A 13,686-nucleotide genomic window follows, 5' to 3' on the forward strand; every position below is an offset into this window, starting at 1 on the left:
TATGCTTTTTCTTTTTTTTCAGATTTTATTTTTTAATGCTGGTGATGAAGTGGGCAATGAGAAAGCTTGGGATCGAGGAGTGGCTGGTTAGAGTGGTTATGGCTATGTATGTGTGTGCTCGCACCCAAATAAGGGTGAATGGAGATTTGAGTGATGAGTTTTCTCTGAATGTTGGTGTGCCTCAGGCATAGGTGTTGAACCCCTTGTTGTTTATCATGGTACTTGAAGCCCTCTCACTTGATTACAGAAATGGACTCCTGTAGGAGATGCTGTATGCCGATGATATGGTGTTGATTACAGAGAACGAAAGGGAGGCAGAGGAAAGATTCAGGAAGTGGAGAGATGGTATGGTGCACAGGGACTTAAGAGTAAATGCAGACAAAACACAGTAGATGATATCTAGGGCTAGCTGTGATACTGTCAGAGAAGAGGGAGAGTGGTCATGTGCGATTTGCCACATGGGCATGGGAAGTAATTCCATCTTGTGCAGTGTTTGTGATAAGTGGGTGCATTGAGATGTAGTTGTATTAGAGGTAGGCTGCAAGATAATGATGATTTCACGTGTGCAGTGTGTCGAGGAGAGCATATGTGGATTGACAGATGTGAGAGGATTGAACTTGCTGGTGAGTCTCTTGAGTGTGTGGAAGGGTTTTGTAGTTTGGGAGACATGGTATGTGCTGGAAATGGGGCTGGAGCTAGCTCTGTGGCTAGAGTGAGGGGTGATTGGAAGAAGTTCAGGGAGCTGTTGCCACTCCTGACGTTGAGAGGGCTCTCCCTCCTTGCTAAGGGATCATTTTGTGCAGCATGTGTTAGGATTGTAATGCTGTATGGTAGTGAGACCTGGGCAGTAAAGGAAGAGGATATTTGTATCCTTAAACCTACAGAAATGACAATGAGTAGGTGGATGTGCAGTGCGTTCTTGAGTGTGAGGCCCGGGGGGGGCTAGGTTTACGATGGAAGAGTTGAGGTAGGATGGGACTGGAGTGTATTGGTGTTGTGATGAGGAGAAGTAGATTGAGATGGTTTGGGCATGTGGAGAGGATGTGGAATGTTAATTGGGTGCAGAAAGTGAGAATTGTTAACGTTAGGGGTAGGGTTGCAAGGGGTAGACCGTAACAGATCTATGACGAAGTAACTGAATGTGACCTCAGGGATAAGGGACTGAATAGGAAAGCTGCTAGAGATTGAATAGCATAGAGGGTTTCCATTAGGTGACCAAGGCTGATGCATGCAAGCATGTTGCAGCCTTTAAAAGTGAAAACAAATGCTGTCCTGTCTATCTTTGGTTTTGGATTCTACCTAATCTCAGCTCTTAACTGGGAATCATTTTTTGGTTGACGACAGTGATGATAACAGTGATGAGGATGATGACAGTGACAGCGACGATGATGATGATGATATCGACAAGTGACAACAACGTTGATGGTGATGATGGCAACGACAGCAACAACGACAGTGCTGTAGTTTATAGAAGTTTCAGCACATGTAATATCTGAATCCACAGAGCGAGGTACGAGCCGTGAAAGAATGGAAGAATTTGAGGAGGCAGTGATTGCGTTGGAATGCTACATGGCATCAGTGCAGAAGGAGGTGGAGGAGCGAACGCAGCTGATCACGCTTCTAGAGCAAGCGGAAATATTTTATGAGACACAGCGAGGAGAAGCCAAGCTGGTGGCCAATGTAAGTGATGTTTAACTGTCAGCATTATGAATTAGAATGTCAAGAAAGCTGTTTAGTATTGTACAGTAGACCCTCAACTTAACAGACCTCGGTAGACTGGATGTTGGATTTAACGGGCACTATGAAGGTCACTGGATTTTCATTGGCTATAACGAACAGTGTCTTTTAACTGGGGTGCATTGTGTGTGTTTTCTACCCTTTTTACTCCAACCTGGCCAGAAATTGTCATCACCCCTTCTTGGTTGCTGAATTGTAATAACAGTCTATTGTAATACTGTATTAGTCATGAAGAAGTGATGTGACAAGGGTACAAAAGGGTGAAATTATAGGCCAAGTTAGTGTAAAATGGGTATAGTTTTCATTTTTAATAAAAGAATATGCTATTATAGTGATTGATTTTCAAACGTGCATGAAATCGCACATCACGTGGGGGACCATTAGATGTAATGGATTACAGTACAGTCTCTGTACAACACACAATAGGTTATGCACACCCTCGTGCTGAATGAAGGTTGTGCTAAAACATGACATATATATACATGTTAAATTGGGGGTGAGGTTCTGGGAGCCCCATATTTTTTTTTAAAAGTACTGTACATACTGTATAAAGATAGGTTATTACAACTATGTTTACGTAAGACACCTGAGCCAGTGTGTTTGCATACAATCTCGCTCACTGGACATATCAGTGCTTCCTAACCAAACCTAATTGAGTAGTTTTGCCCCCAATACACCACATAATTTTAACTACCAAGGATTGCCACTAAGCCTAACCTTGAAAGCCCCGAATACAGCAATACCCCACTATACAATCCACCTTTATGCAGCGCCCTGCCATTGTGATGTAAAAAAATTAACACCCTTCCCGGCCTATCGATGCCAGTCCCCTGTTATCCAATGTTTTTTTTTTTTAATACCAATTTTGATGATATTGTAGATGTAATTTTTGTGTTTAGATTGATTTATAACCTGTTTGTAGATGTACATTAATGTGTTTTAGTCATAATTGGGGTGAACACTGTCAGTTTTGGGTATAGCTTATTAAGTTTGTTTTTTCACTTATTTTTGATGATTTTCATATTTTATTTGTGGGTTTAGGTGAGTTATAAACTGCCTTTAGGCTTAGTTTAGCTTGTTTTAAAGCTATTTGGGGGTTTAGGTGAGCTAGGAACTTGTTTTTTGACTCACTTGGATGGGTTTTGGCATTATTGGGGGGGATCCCAAGGCTCCCAAATGCATCCCTATACTTTCAGTGTCATAATGGCCCAGTAACCAATACCCCAGCTCAACAATGGGTTTTCCCAAATGCATCTCATTTTTATAACGGGGATGCCCAGGACCAACCAGGTAATCACTTGTAAGCTCATAAACCCGTGAAAAATCGCCGCCCAGTGTCTTACATATTTCGCCTAGAATTACTTTTGCTGCTTTAAAAAAAAAAAAAAAAATTGCACAGCATGAAACTGTTTTTGAAAGTATCATTAGTTATCAGCAATAAAGATATAATGAAATTGACAGCATGGAGCAACTGTGTACAGCATCTATGGTAAGCACAAATGCAGTAATCCTGAATAATAAACAAGTCAAGGAAGCAGTAGACGGTAATTTTACGATAGTATAATTCACAGAAACTGAACTCCCATAATTATCTTACCTAATTTCTTATGTTAACTCACACATTCTTCACATACTATAAGAGTCAGATTTTCTTAAAACCCAGAGTCCTTCAGTTCTTAACAAAGATTGGTCACAAAGCCCTTTTCACAATCATTGCACTACATGCGAGAACATGAATTTTACTGTTCTCTCATCATTAACATTTTTAGTTTTGTATCACTCTCCAACAAAGAGATTCGTTTTTGTTTTCGTTTTTGAAGGCTCCAACATGCTTGCATGCGTTGGCCTTGGTCACCTAATGGCGGCTCTCCATGCTGCACGATCTATTGCAGCCTCCCTGTTCAGTCCCATAACCCTAAGGTCACACTTAATGACCTCGTCCCACGTCTTTCTCGGTCTACCCCTAACAACCCCACCCCCAGTATTAACACTTCTTACCTTCTGCACCCAATTATCATCCCCCATCCTCTCCACATGTCCAAACCATCTCAATCTACCTCTCCTCATCACAACACCAATACACTCCGGTCCCATCTTACCTCTCAACTCTTCCATTGTAAACTCAGCCCCCCCAGGCCTTGCACGCAGGGACGCACTGCACATCCACCTAATCATTGTCATTTCTGTATGTCTGAGCCTGTGAATATCCTCCTCCTTTACTGCCTAGGGGCCGTATTTATCATAATGGCCGTCCCCGTTCACAGGAGTCCGTTCCCAGGCTCCAAAACATTTCACTACTGTGAGGCGTTCCAAGGAGTTATTTACCATAGTCTTGTGAACGCCTCCCAAGAGTGAAATCCTCTTGCCTTGCGATTGGTGAAGGAACGCTAAGGTTAGCATGGATACGATCATTTTATTTATAAAATGGACGTGTTGAGATTGTCTTTGACATCATTTTGCACTAGAAAAATAAACTGTTACCAGTAGTTCAATAAATGTTTCGTTATAATAGCAATTTCTTAAAAAAAAATTATTTAAAGATTTCTTCTTTTTTGTGCACGGCTGAAAACAACGATCAAAGCCATAAGGCACGATGAACTAGGGTTGATTGGCAGTCAGAAAAAAAAAAAAAAAGGATAAAATGAGAATTAGAGTATCCAAATTCCTTGTCTACATACAGTCATCAAAGCCTTTCTACTCTCACCTTTTCCATTCATCAGCCTTTTGAAATATTCTTTCCTTCTGCTCCTTACTTCATTTCCACAGTTCTTCCATTTTCACACGTCTTTCCACTCCCACTTCAACATTTTTCCATATTTTTCCAGAGTAAGTTGCTGTTTTCATTTTTCTTCAAAGATCTTCATTTACCTACTGTTTTTCTTTCTTGTATTAGTTTCTTCTTTCACTTGAGGCCCTTTTCTGCATCCTTTCTTGCCACTTCTCTCTCTATTCCTTCACTACTCTTTTAGCCTTTTTATCCCAATACCCTGTATATACCCCATCTCGCTATATCATTCTTTTTATCTGCAGCACCCAGCTCCTCCACGTATTCATCAGACACTTGCTGGATTTTTAATTTCTTGCTTTCAGTTTTTGCCTGACTGCACCCTCCCGTTCTGTCTCTCTTACAGTCATATTCCTCTCAGTTTTACCTTCCATTGGCGGTCACCCATCCAAGTACTAACCAGACCCAAAGTTAAGCAACGTTGGGTCTGGTTAGTACTTGGATGGGTGACCGCCTGGGAACACCAGATGCTGTTGGCATCCCTATGTGTCAAGTGGGGTTGGTGGAGGATTAGTGCCCCTCCCTGTAAAACAGTTAACTCTAAGCCATTGGCCACCCTTCTGGGATACCTGGCGTCTGGCAATGAATGAATGAACCACAGACATATGACAAGACACACCTCCCGATTGTCCTCTCACCACTCTCGTATCTATGCCACTGTCAAGCACCATTCTACCCACAAGAATATAGTCGGCCAGTGCCAAGTGTATTAGTGTGCATCAAAGTGTATTATTGTGCATTTCTGTGCTTAAACTATGAGATACAAATGCACAGTCTCCTTTCCTGGCATACGTTTGAGATTGATAAATAAAAAGTTAACAATTGTCTTAATTTTGCCTGTTTGCCTTGCATATTCTGTCTGCTTTCTTTGAATATTCTGCCTGCTTTCCTTGAGTACTCAGCTTGATTTCTTTGAATATTCTGTCTACCTTCTTTGACTATTCTGCCTGTCATCTCTGAATATTCTGTCTGTTTCCTCGAATATTCTGCCTACTTTCCTTGAATATTCTGCCTGCTTTCTTTATCTCTATTACCCATTTGGAAACGGATGAATATTATTATTTCCGGTGTAACTAGAGCTTCCAGTGTCTGCATGATACCAAAAGTCCATATCAAGTTTCATCTCCGGGGAGCCTACGTTACATTGTCGATTGTAGTTATTTCTCATCAAGTCTGTCACAAATATAATTCACTCCCAGTCTAAATGGTTTAACATCCTAACTCTGAATTATCGCAGTCATTGAGAAGGTCTCTCCGTGGTCGAAAATTCCTTGGCGTATGCGTAAGTCCATTGTTTAAGTTTATCCGTCGCCGACTCGCCTCTTGTGAACGATCCCAAGTCCTTAAAAGTGCCCCGGATGGCTAGCAGACTTCCCTCACTGTTGCGGTCAGTTCACAGCGTTAGGAGCGCATCACAAGCTTGATAAATAACCTTTATGGTTGTTCACAAATTTGTGAACAGCTCACTGGCTTGCGAATTCACAAGGCCCCCCCTCTTTTTTTTCTATGCGAGGAAGAAGGAACCAAAGGCCCTAAGCCCGCAATAACAGTTCCCTCCAAGAGAAAAACAAAATACAATAGAGAGCCAAATTCAAGATCCGATCATTTCGAGATGCCTGGACACACTGCGTTTGAAAGACTGGAGATCATAGACAGCAGGAAATACAGACAGAGAGAGATAGTTCCAGAGTTGACCTGTTGCATAAATGAAAGACTGGGAGTAACGGTTAACTCTTGCATTAGAGAGTTGGACAGAAAAGGGATGAGAGTTTGCTGCTAGACAGGTGCTACGCGCCCGTCGTAGAGTTGAAGGAATGCATGCAGACAGTTCAGAGGAGCAGTGACCATTAAAGTAGCGAAAGAAAAGAGATAAAGATGCAACAGTGCGGCGAAGAGACAGAGGTTGAAGGGAGTCAGTAAGAGAAGGAGAGTTAATGAGACGAAAAGCCTTTGACTCCTCCCTATTGAGAAGAGCTGTATGTGGGGAACCTCCCCACACATGAGAGTTGTACTCCATACAGGGGCGGATAAAACCCCCGTATAGAGTCAACAACTGTGCAGGGGTAAAGAAAGAACGGAGTCGGCTTAGGACACCCAATCTCTTGGAAGCTGATTTTACAAGAGATTTAATATGATCTTTCCAAGATAAGTCCCGAGTAAATGAAACCCCAAGCATGTTCAAGGATGATGTTCACAGCTAATGATAAATACGGGCCCAGGTTTCACTACCATACAGCATTACACTTCTAACACATGCTGCATACTAAGACCCATTAGCATGCAGGGAGAGTCCTTTCAGTGTCAGGAGAGGCAACAGCTCCCTGAACTTCTTCCAACCACTTCTCACCCTAGCAACAGAGCTAGCTCCAGCGCCACCTCCAGTACACAACATGTCTCCCAAATAACAAAACTCTTCCACACACTCAAGAGATTCCACAGCAAGTTCAATCCTTTCACTTCTGACAATCTTCGCCTGCTCTCCCCGACACGCTGTACACATAAATTCAGCATTATCTCGCAGTCTACCTCTGATACCACTACATCTCTTGTGCACCCATTTATCACAAACACTGCACAAGATGGAATTACTTCCCACATCCTTGTGGCATACTGCACGTGGCCACTCTCCCTCCTCTTTGACAGTACTGTCACCAACCCTAGATATCATCACTTTTGTTTTATCTGCATTTACCCTTAAGCCCTTGTGCCCCATACCATCTCTCCACTTCCTAAACCTTTCCTCCGCCTCCCTTTCGTTCTCTGCAATCAACACCAAATCATCAGCATACAACATCTCCCATGGGAGTCTGTTTCTGAAGTCCTGTGAGAGGGCTTCAGGTGCCATGATAAACAACAAGTGGCTCAAAACTGACCCCTGATGCACACCAACATTCACGGAAAACTCATCGCTCAAATCTCCATTCACTCTCAGCCACTCCTCCAAGCCAAACTTTCTCATTGCCCACTTCACCACCTCTCTAGGGACTCTGTCAAAGGCCGTTTCCAAATTAACAAAAACAAAATACAGATCCCTTTTCTTCCCAATATATTTTTCCTGAAGCTGTCGAACAATGAATATGGCATCAGTGGTCCCTCTTCCTGGCATAAACCCAAACTGCATCTCATCAGTATTCACTCTTTCTCTAATCATACCTTCTAGAACTCTCTCCATTACCTTCATTATCTGGTCTAAGAGCTTTATACCTGTATAATTTCCTCTTTCCAGGGCATCGCCTTTCCGTTTATGCACATTTACAATTGTGTGTTGTAAACACACGACTCATTTTATCTAATTGTCTGAACTTTACTCTTCTTCGCATTAAATCCCACACCTCACACCACTTCGTCCAACAATTTTACTTTTTCCACGAGAATAAATGCTTTTCCTGTGTTCCTGATACTTTCAGGTTGATTAGGCTTAACTAGAGCTAGTTTGGAACTGTGTGCGCAGAGTTCTGGTATGAAATGAGGAGCAAGGAAATAAATGAATAAATAAATAAATAAATAAATAAATAAATGCTTGTAGACACAACGACAGTCAACACAACAACTGAGGCAGCCCGGTATGGGACTTGGGTCACGTGGGTTGGCATGGGTCAAGGAACCCTAGCAGTGACTGACAAAAGCACAGCACATGAGTTGTAAACAAACACAAACACAACCATCTGGAAACCCAATATCTAATGCATCCACTTCCCACTCAGTTCCTCCCGCACAGTTGAGTGATATTAAAGTGTTATTAAATAATTAAGGGAGAAACCCCCCTACCCCCCCTGGGGGTAGGGGGGTTTCAAGAATACTCCCCCAGTATCCCTGCTTGTCGTACGAGGCGACTAAAAGGGTTGGTGGTGGGTTAGTGCCCCACCCCGTAAAAAGAACTAACTAAAAAAGCAAATAAAGCGCCTCGGACCCGGACGGACCATACGTTGACGACTAAGGAACGGACAAAGGACATTCTGAGGGTAGGAACGTGGAATGTGAGAGGAGTGAATGATGAAGTGAAAGAGAGAGAGATTGTCCAGGTGCTTGAGGATGCAAAAGTGGATATATGTGGATTGACTGAAACTAAATTGAAAGGTGAAAGGATGAGAGAATGGGAATACGGTGTAGGTATATGTGCGGGAGTCAGTGAGAATGAGAGGGCAAGAGAGGGAGTATGTCTGATGATAAGCAAGAAGTGGAAGGAGAATATAAGAGAGTATGGAACAGTGGGTGCAAGGATTGTATGGGTGAGGATGAAAGTAGGTATACAAGCATGGGTGATTGTATGTGTGTATGCTCCAACAGAGGATCGAGTGGCAAGAGTGAAAGACGAGTTTTGGGCGAGAGTAGAAGCATGTATGGACAAGTTTGAGAGGAGCGAGAGAGTGCTGTTGATTGGAGACATGAATGGCAAAGTTGGGAATGTACGAGTGGATGGAGTGGTTGGTCAGTGGGGTGTGCCAGCTGAAGTAGATGGGAATGGTAGTGCTTTGGTGGACATCTGTGCTGGTAAGGGGTTGGCAATAGCCAACACCTACTTTCGTCATAAGATGATCCACCGGTATACATGGAGAGTAATGAGGAGGATGGATGGTGAACTTGTTGAACGCAAGGCAATGATAGACTACGTGTGTGTGGATGAGCGAATGAGAAGACAAGTGTTGGATGCAAGGGTGTGGAGAGGGTGGGGAATGGAGTCTCGGACCATCACTTAGTGATGGCCAAGGTAGAAACTGCAAAGAAAGTGGTTGAGGAGGCGAAGGGGAAGACAGGAGGAAGCAGCTCCTGTGAGAAGAGTGGAGAAATTGCAAGATAGTGAGAAAAGGACAGAGTATAAGAGCATAGTGGAAGAAAGATTGGGAAGGTAGGAGCTAGAGCAGATGGAAGGGGTGGAAGACGTATGTAAGATATTCACGGAAGAGATAAGCGCAGCGTGTGAGGCGGTTTGTGGAGTGAGGAGGAGATGCAAGGGTGTGCAAGGGACAGCATGGTGGAATGATGAGGTGAAACGAGCTGTGGAACAAAAGAAGAAGGCATATGGTGAATGGTTGGCGAGTAGAGGTAGGGGGAGAAGATGAGAGAGAGAAGAGAGAGGTATATGTGAGCAGGAGAAGGGAGGTTAAGAGACTGGTGAAGGAGAGTAAGAAGAAAGTGGATGAAGAGTTTGGGAGGAATCTGAGTGTGAAATGGAGGGAGAGTAAGAAATTGTTTTGGAAGGAGGTAAAGAAAGTAAGGCAGTGTGAAAGGGGAAATAGTAGGGGAGTGAAAGATAGGAATAATAGATTGTTGGTGGAGAAGAGAGAGAGAAATTGAGGAGATGGAAGGAGCACTTTGAGGATTTGTTGAATGTAGAGAGTGAGAGCAGTGTGAGTATAAGTGGTTGGGGAATGGCTGGGAGAAGAAGAGATGAGATGAGGGAGGAAGAGATCACTAGGGCGGAAGTAGTGGAAGCGATGAAGAAGATTAAGCTGGGAAAGGCCCCAGGAATTGATGGAGTGTGTGGTGAAATGCTTAGGTATGGGGGTGAGATTGTTGTGGAGTGGATATGGAAGTTGTGTAGATTGGCTTGGGAAGAGGGAAGGGTTCCAGAGGACTGGAAATCAGGTATAATTGTTCCTCTGTACAAAGGAAAAGGGGAGAGAGAAGTATGTGGTAACCATAGGGGTATTTGCCTTCTTAGTGTGCCTGGTAAAATATATGGTAGAATACTCATTGATAGGGTTAGGCATATGACAGAGGAGCTAGTTGGAGAAGAACAAGGGGGCTTTAGGAAGGGAAAAGGGTGTGTAGATCAGATATTTGTTCTAAGATGTTTAGTGGAGAAGTATCTAGAGAAGGGAAGGAAAGTGTATGCTGCCTTCATGGACTTGGAGAAAGCTTATGACAGAATAGATAGGCAAGGTATGTGGAAGGTATTAAGAATATATGGAGTGGAGGGGAAATTGTTGAGTGCTGTGAGGAGTATGTACGCGGGAGCTAGGGCTACGGTGCGAGTGGATGGTGAGCTGAGTGAGTTCTTTGATCTCAATGTGGGACTGAAACAGGGGTGTGTAATGTGTCCATGGCTGTTTAATATATATATGGATGGGGTTGTAAAGGAAGTACAAGGTAGGGCAGTGGATGTGGGGGTGGCCCTAATGAATGAGGGTGAGATTTGGAAGCTTCCGGTGTTGCTGTTTGCTGATGATACAGTATTGTTGAGTGAAGATGAATGGGAGTTGCAAGGTTTGGTGAATGAATTTGGGACAGTGTGTAGGAGGAGGAAGCTGAAAGTTAATGTAAACAAAAGTAAAGTTATGGTGTTTGAGAGGAATGAAGTCACAGAGTGTGCAGTGAGGTTGGATGGTGAGGATATGGAGAATGTGAGTGCATTCAAGTACTTGGGTAGTGTGATGAGTAAGGATGGAACTTTGGGGGATGAAGTACGTGAAAGGGTACAGCAGGGAAGAAAGGTTGTCGGTACACTGAAAGCAGTGATGAGAAATAGGGAGGTGAGTATGGAAGTTAAGAAGTCACTGCATGATGGTATTGTGATCCCTACCCTGACGTATGGAAGCGAGGCGTGGACATTGCAAGAGGGGAACAAGTCAAGAGTGAGAGCAGTGGAAATGAGTTACTTGAGAGGAGCATGTGGAGTGACGTGGAGGGACAGGTTGACGAATGAAGAAGTGAAGGAACGTTGTGGGGTAGATGTGGATGTGGTTGAAAAGATTAGGAGAAATACACTGAGGTGGTTTGGACATGTGGAGAGAATGGAGAATGAAAGACTGACTAAGAGGGTGTATGTAGGTGAGGTGGAGGGAGGGAGAGGGAGGGGTAGACCGAGGATGAGGTGGAGGGATGGAGTTGAGAGGTATATGAGGGAGGGGGGGTGAGTTGGGGGGAGGGGAGTCAAATGGTGGGTGACAGAGTGACTTGGAGGCGTTTTGTCTGTGGCCACCCTTTGCGGGATTAGGGCGTTGGGCTATAGATAGATAGATAGATAGTTATTGTAAGATCAATGCCTCCCTTTGTCTTAAGTCATGACTCCACTGTATCAGCTTTATCGTATCAGGATTCCCGCCAGTGATTTTGTTGTAATGAGGGTCTACTGTAATATGGTAAAATATCTGTAGATGTTTATGCCTGTGAGGGGGGGAATGAGGAGTCAGGGAGCTTGAATGGTGTGTAAACTCGGCAAACCCCTGTCACATAACTCACTTCCTGCAGTGTCAAAAATATGTTAAGTAATTTAATGGCATTAATTATTTAATTCATTTTTTGACAAGCTTATAAAAGCTTTGGGAACAGAGTAAATGGACACCACAGTGCTCCCTCACTTCCTTATTTGTCATTTTTTCTCACTCCCCGTAACTCAAGATGCTCCTCTCACATGATTTATACCCTGCAATAATAAAATTATTAAGGAACTTTTTTTTTTTTTTTTAATAAAAACTTTGAGTCCAGTGATAAAATTATTTTATTTTATATATTTTTTGACAACAGGCTTATAAAAACTTTGGGAACCGAGTAAAAACCCTAAAAACCAAGCTGGCTGAGAAAATGGAGACCCTGCCTGAGCCCAGCCCAATTCCTTCCCCCACGGTTGACGCTCCGTCGCCAGAGAACAGCGATGAAGAAGACCTGGCCCTTCCTGACACTGGCACATCAGGTGAGTCTGGCTCTTGGGGTGTGTTGGATTAGAGAGTCACAAGGAACTACAGGTAACTCGCACGGAACACGATCTCACGGAACGCGCTCGCAATTATACACGGTAAGGGCTGGGATACATATAAGACAACGTAAGATTAAAAAACCATTATGAAAACTACAAATTAACGCAGGAGAGGCCTTTGAAAGATCAAATCCTCGAACGTCACCGCAGCGCGCGGTTTGTTTTGATTATGTGACGATCTAGGCGGGAAATTATTCAGTGAGTGAGACATTCCCGAGTACAGTAGCACAGTATTTGTAAGTTAAATATTTACAGTACTGTACTGTTCTGGTAAGTTTATGTGCAACTTAAAGTACTATTAAATAACGTTAAAGCAAGAAATAAAGTCTTATAACCAGTTTACCTGATAGGCGTCAGAATATTGCCTTTTTTATTTGTTCGTTTTTTCCACAGTGCTGTTCAGTATTTGTAAGTTAAATATTTACTGTTCTCGTATGTACTGTACTTGTAAGCACTTAAATAAAGTTAAATCATTAAATAAAGCCTTGTAACCAGTTAACCCGAATTATATGATTACCCATGATCGGCGTCGGAATATTGCCTTTTTTGTTTGTTCGTTAAACTCTTACTGTACTGCTTTTCTACAGTACTGTATTTGTAAGTTAAATATTTACTGTTCTGGTATGTACTTGTAAGCAATTAAAGCATTAAATAAAGCCTTGTAACCAGTTAACCTGATTTATATGATTACCCATGATCGGCGTCGGAATATTGCCTTTTTTTTTGTTTGTTCGTTAAAGACTTATAATAAGAGAAAAATACATTTTTGTCTTGGTATCTTTACCTATTTGCTCAGGTTTGCTGTAATGGTTTGCAACTTGTAGAAAACTGTGAAAACTTTCGGGAAGTGAACGAAAATCTGGGACATGACCTTGGCTTCATCGTCTCATGTATCATCTGTCAGTTCACCACCGGCTATCGTGATGGGTGGATGTATGATTTTTTCGCTCGTGGCCATGCCTAACCACACATAGTTACACCCATTATCTCGACCCAGACAGAAAATACAACCTTTTTCCTCCCTTGCAAAACACAAACAACCACCCTGTTTACAAGACAGCAATATATGTATTGCGAAAATAACAAGGTAAAATGATAAAGATGAACGTAAAATGATAGAGAGAGATGAACATGTTATGACGGAAGGAATACGTTTTCCCTGTCTGTAAACGTATTTATTTCTGCTTTGTATCTGTATTCGTAATAATTAGACTTATTGTTAGTTCTGAAACTGCATTACGATTCTATTTTTAGCCATTCTCGTGGTGTGGGAGCTGGAAGTTGTGACACAACTTCCTTATTGCTAATCGGACTGACCCTCCACTTTATTCTCCCGTGGCAGAGTCTAGCCTTGGAGGACATGCAGTTTTCTCATTTAGGACTGAAAATTCAACTCTTTCGCTCCCTTTTCCAAGCATGGGCACAACGATAACCTAAAAAATAACTCGAAACTACCATAAACATATAT

The 13,686-nt window shown here is 42.7% G+C and overlaps 1 protein-coding gene across 1 annotated transcript in view; it reads left to right on the top strand.

The window, feature by feature from the left end:
• The window catches only part of LOC145418740 (uncharacterized), a 143,190-nt gene that overhangs the window by 70,689 nt on the left and 58,815 nt on the right, over positions 1–13,686 (top strand). Inside the window, exons 5-6 of the mRNA XM_080287073.1 lie at positions 1,505–1,680; positions 11,990–12,155. Of these exons, the coding sequence (XP_080143199.1) occupies positions 1,505–1,680; positions 11,990–12,155 (342 nt within the window). The remainder of the gene's footprint in view (positions 1–1,504; positions 1,681–11,989; positions 12,156–13,686) is intronic.

This window comes from Coenobita brevimanus, chromosome 116, assembly GCF_032717465.1.
Source record: "Coenobita brevimanus isolate Jiangsu-jjx chromosome 116, ASM3271746v2, whole genome shotgun sequence".
NCBI classification, from domain to species: domain Eukaryota; kingdom Metazoa; phylum Arthropoda; class Malacostraca; order Decapoda; family Coenobitidae; genus Coenobita; species Coenobita brevimanus.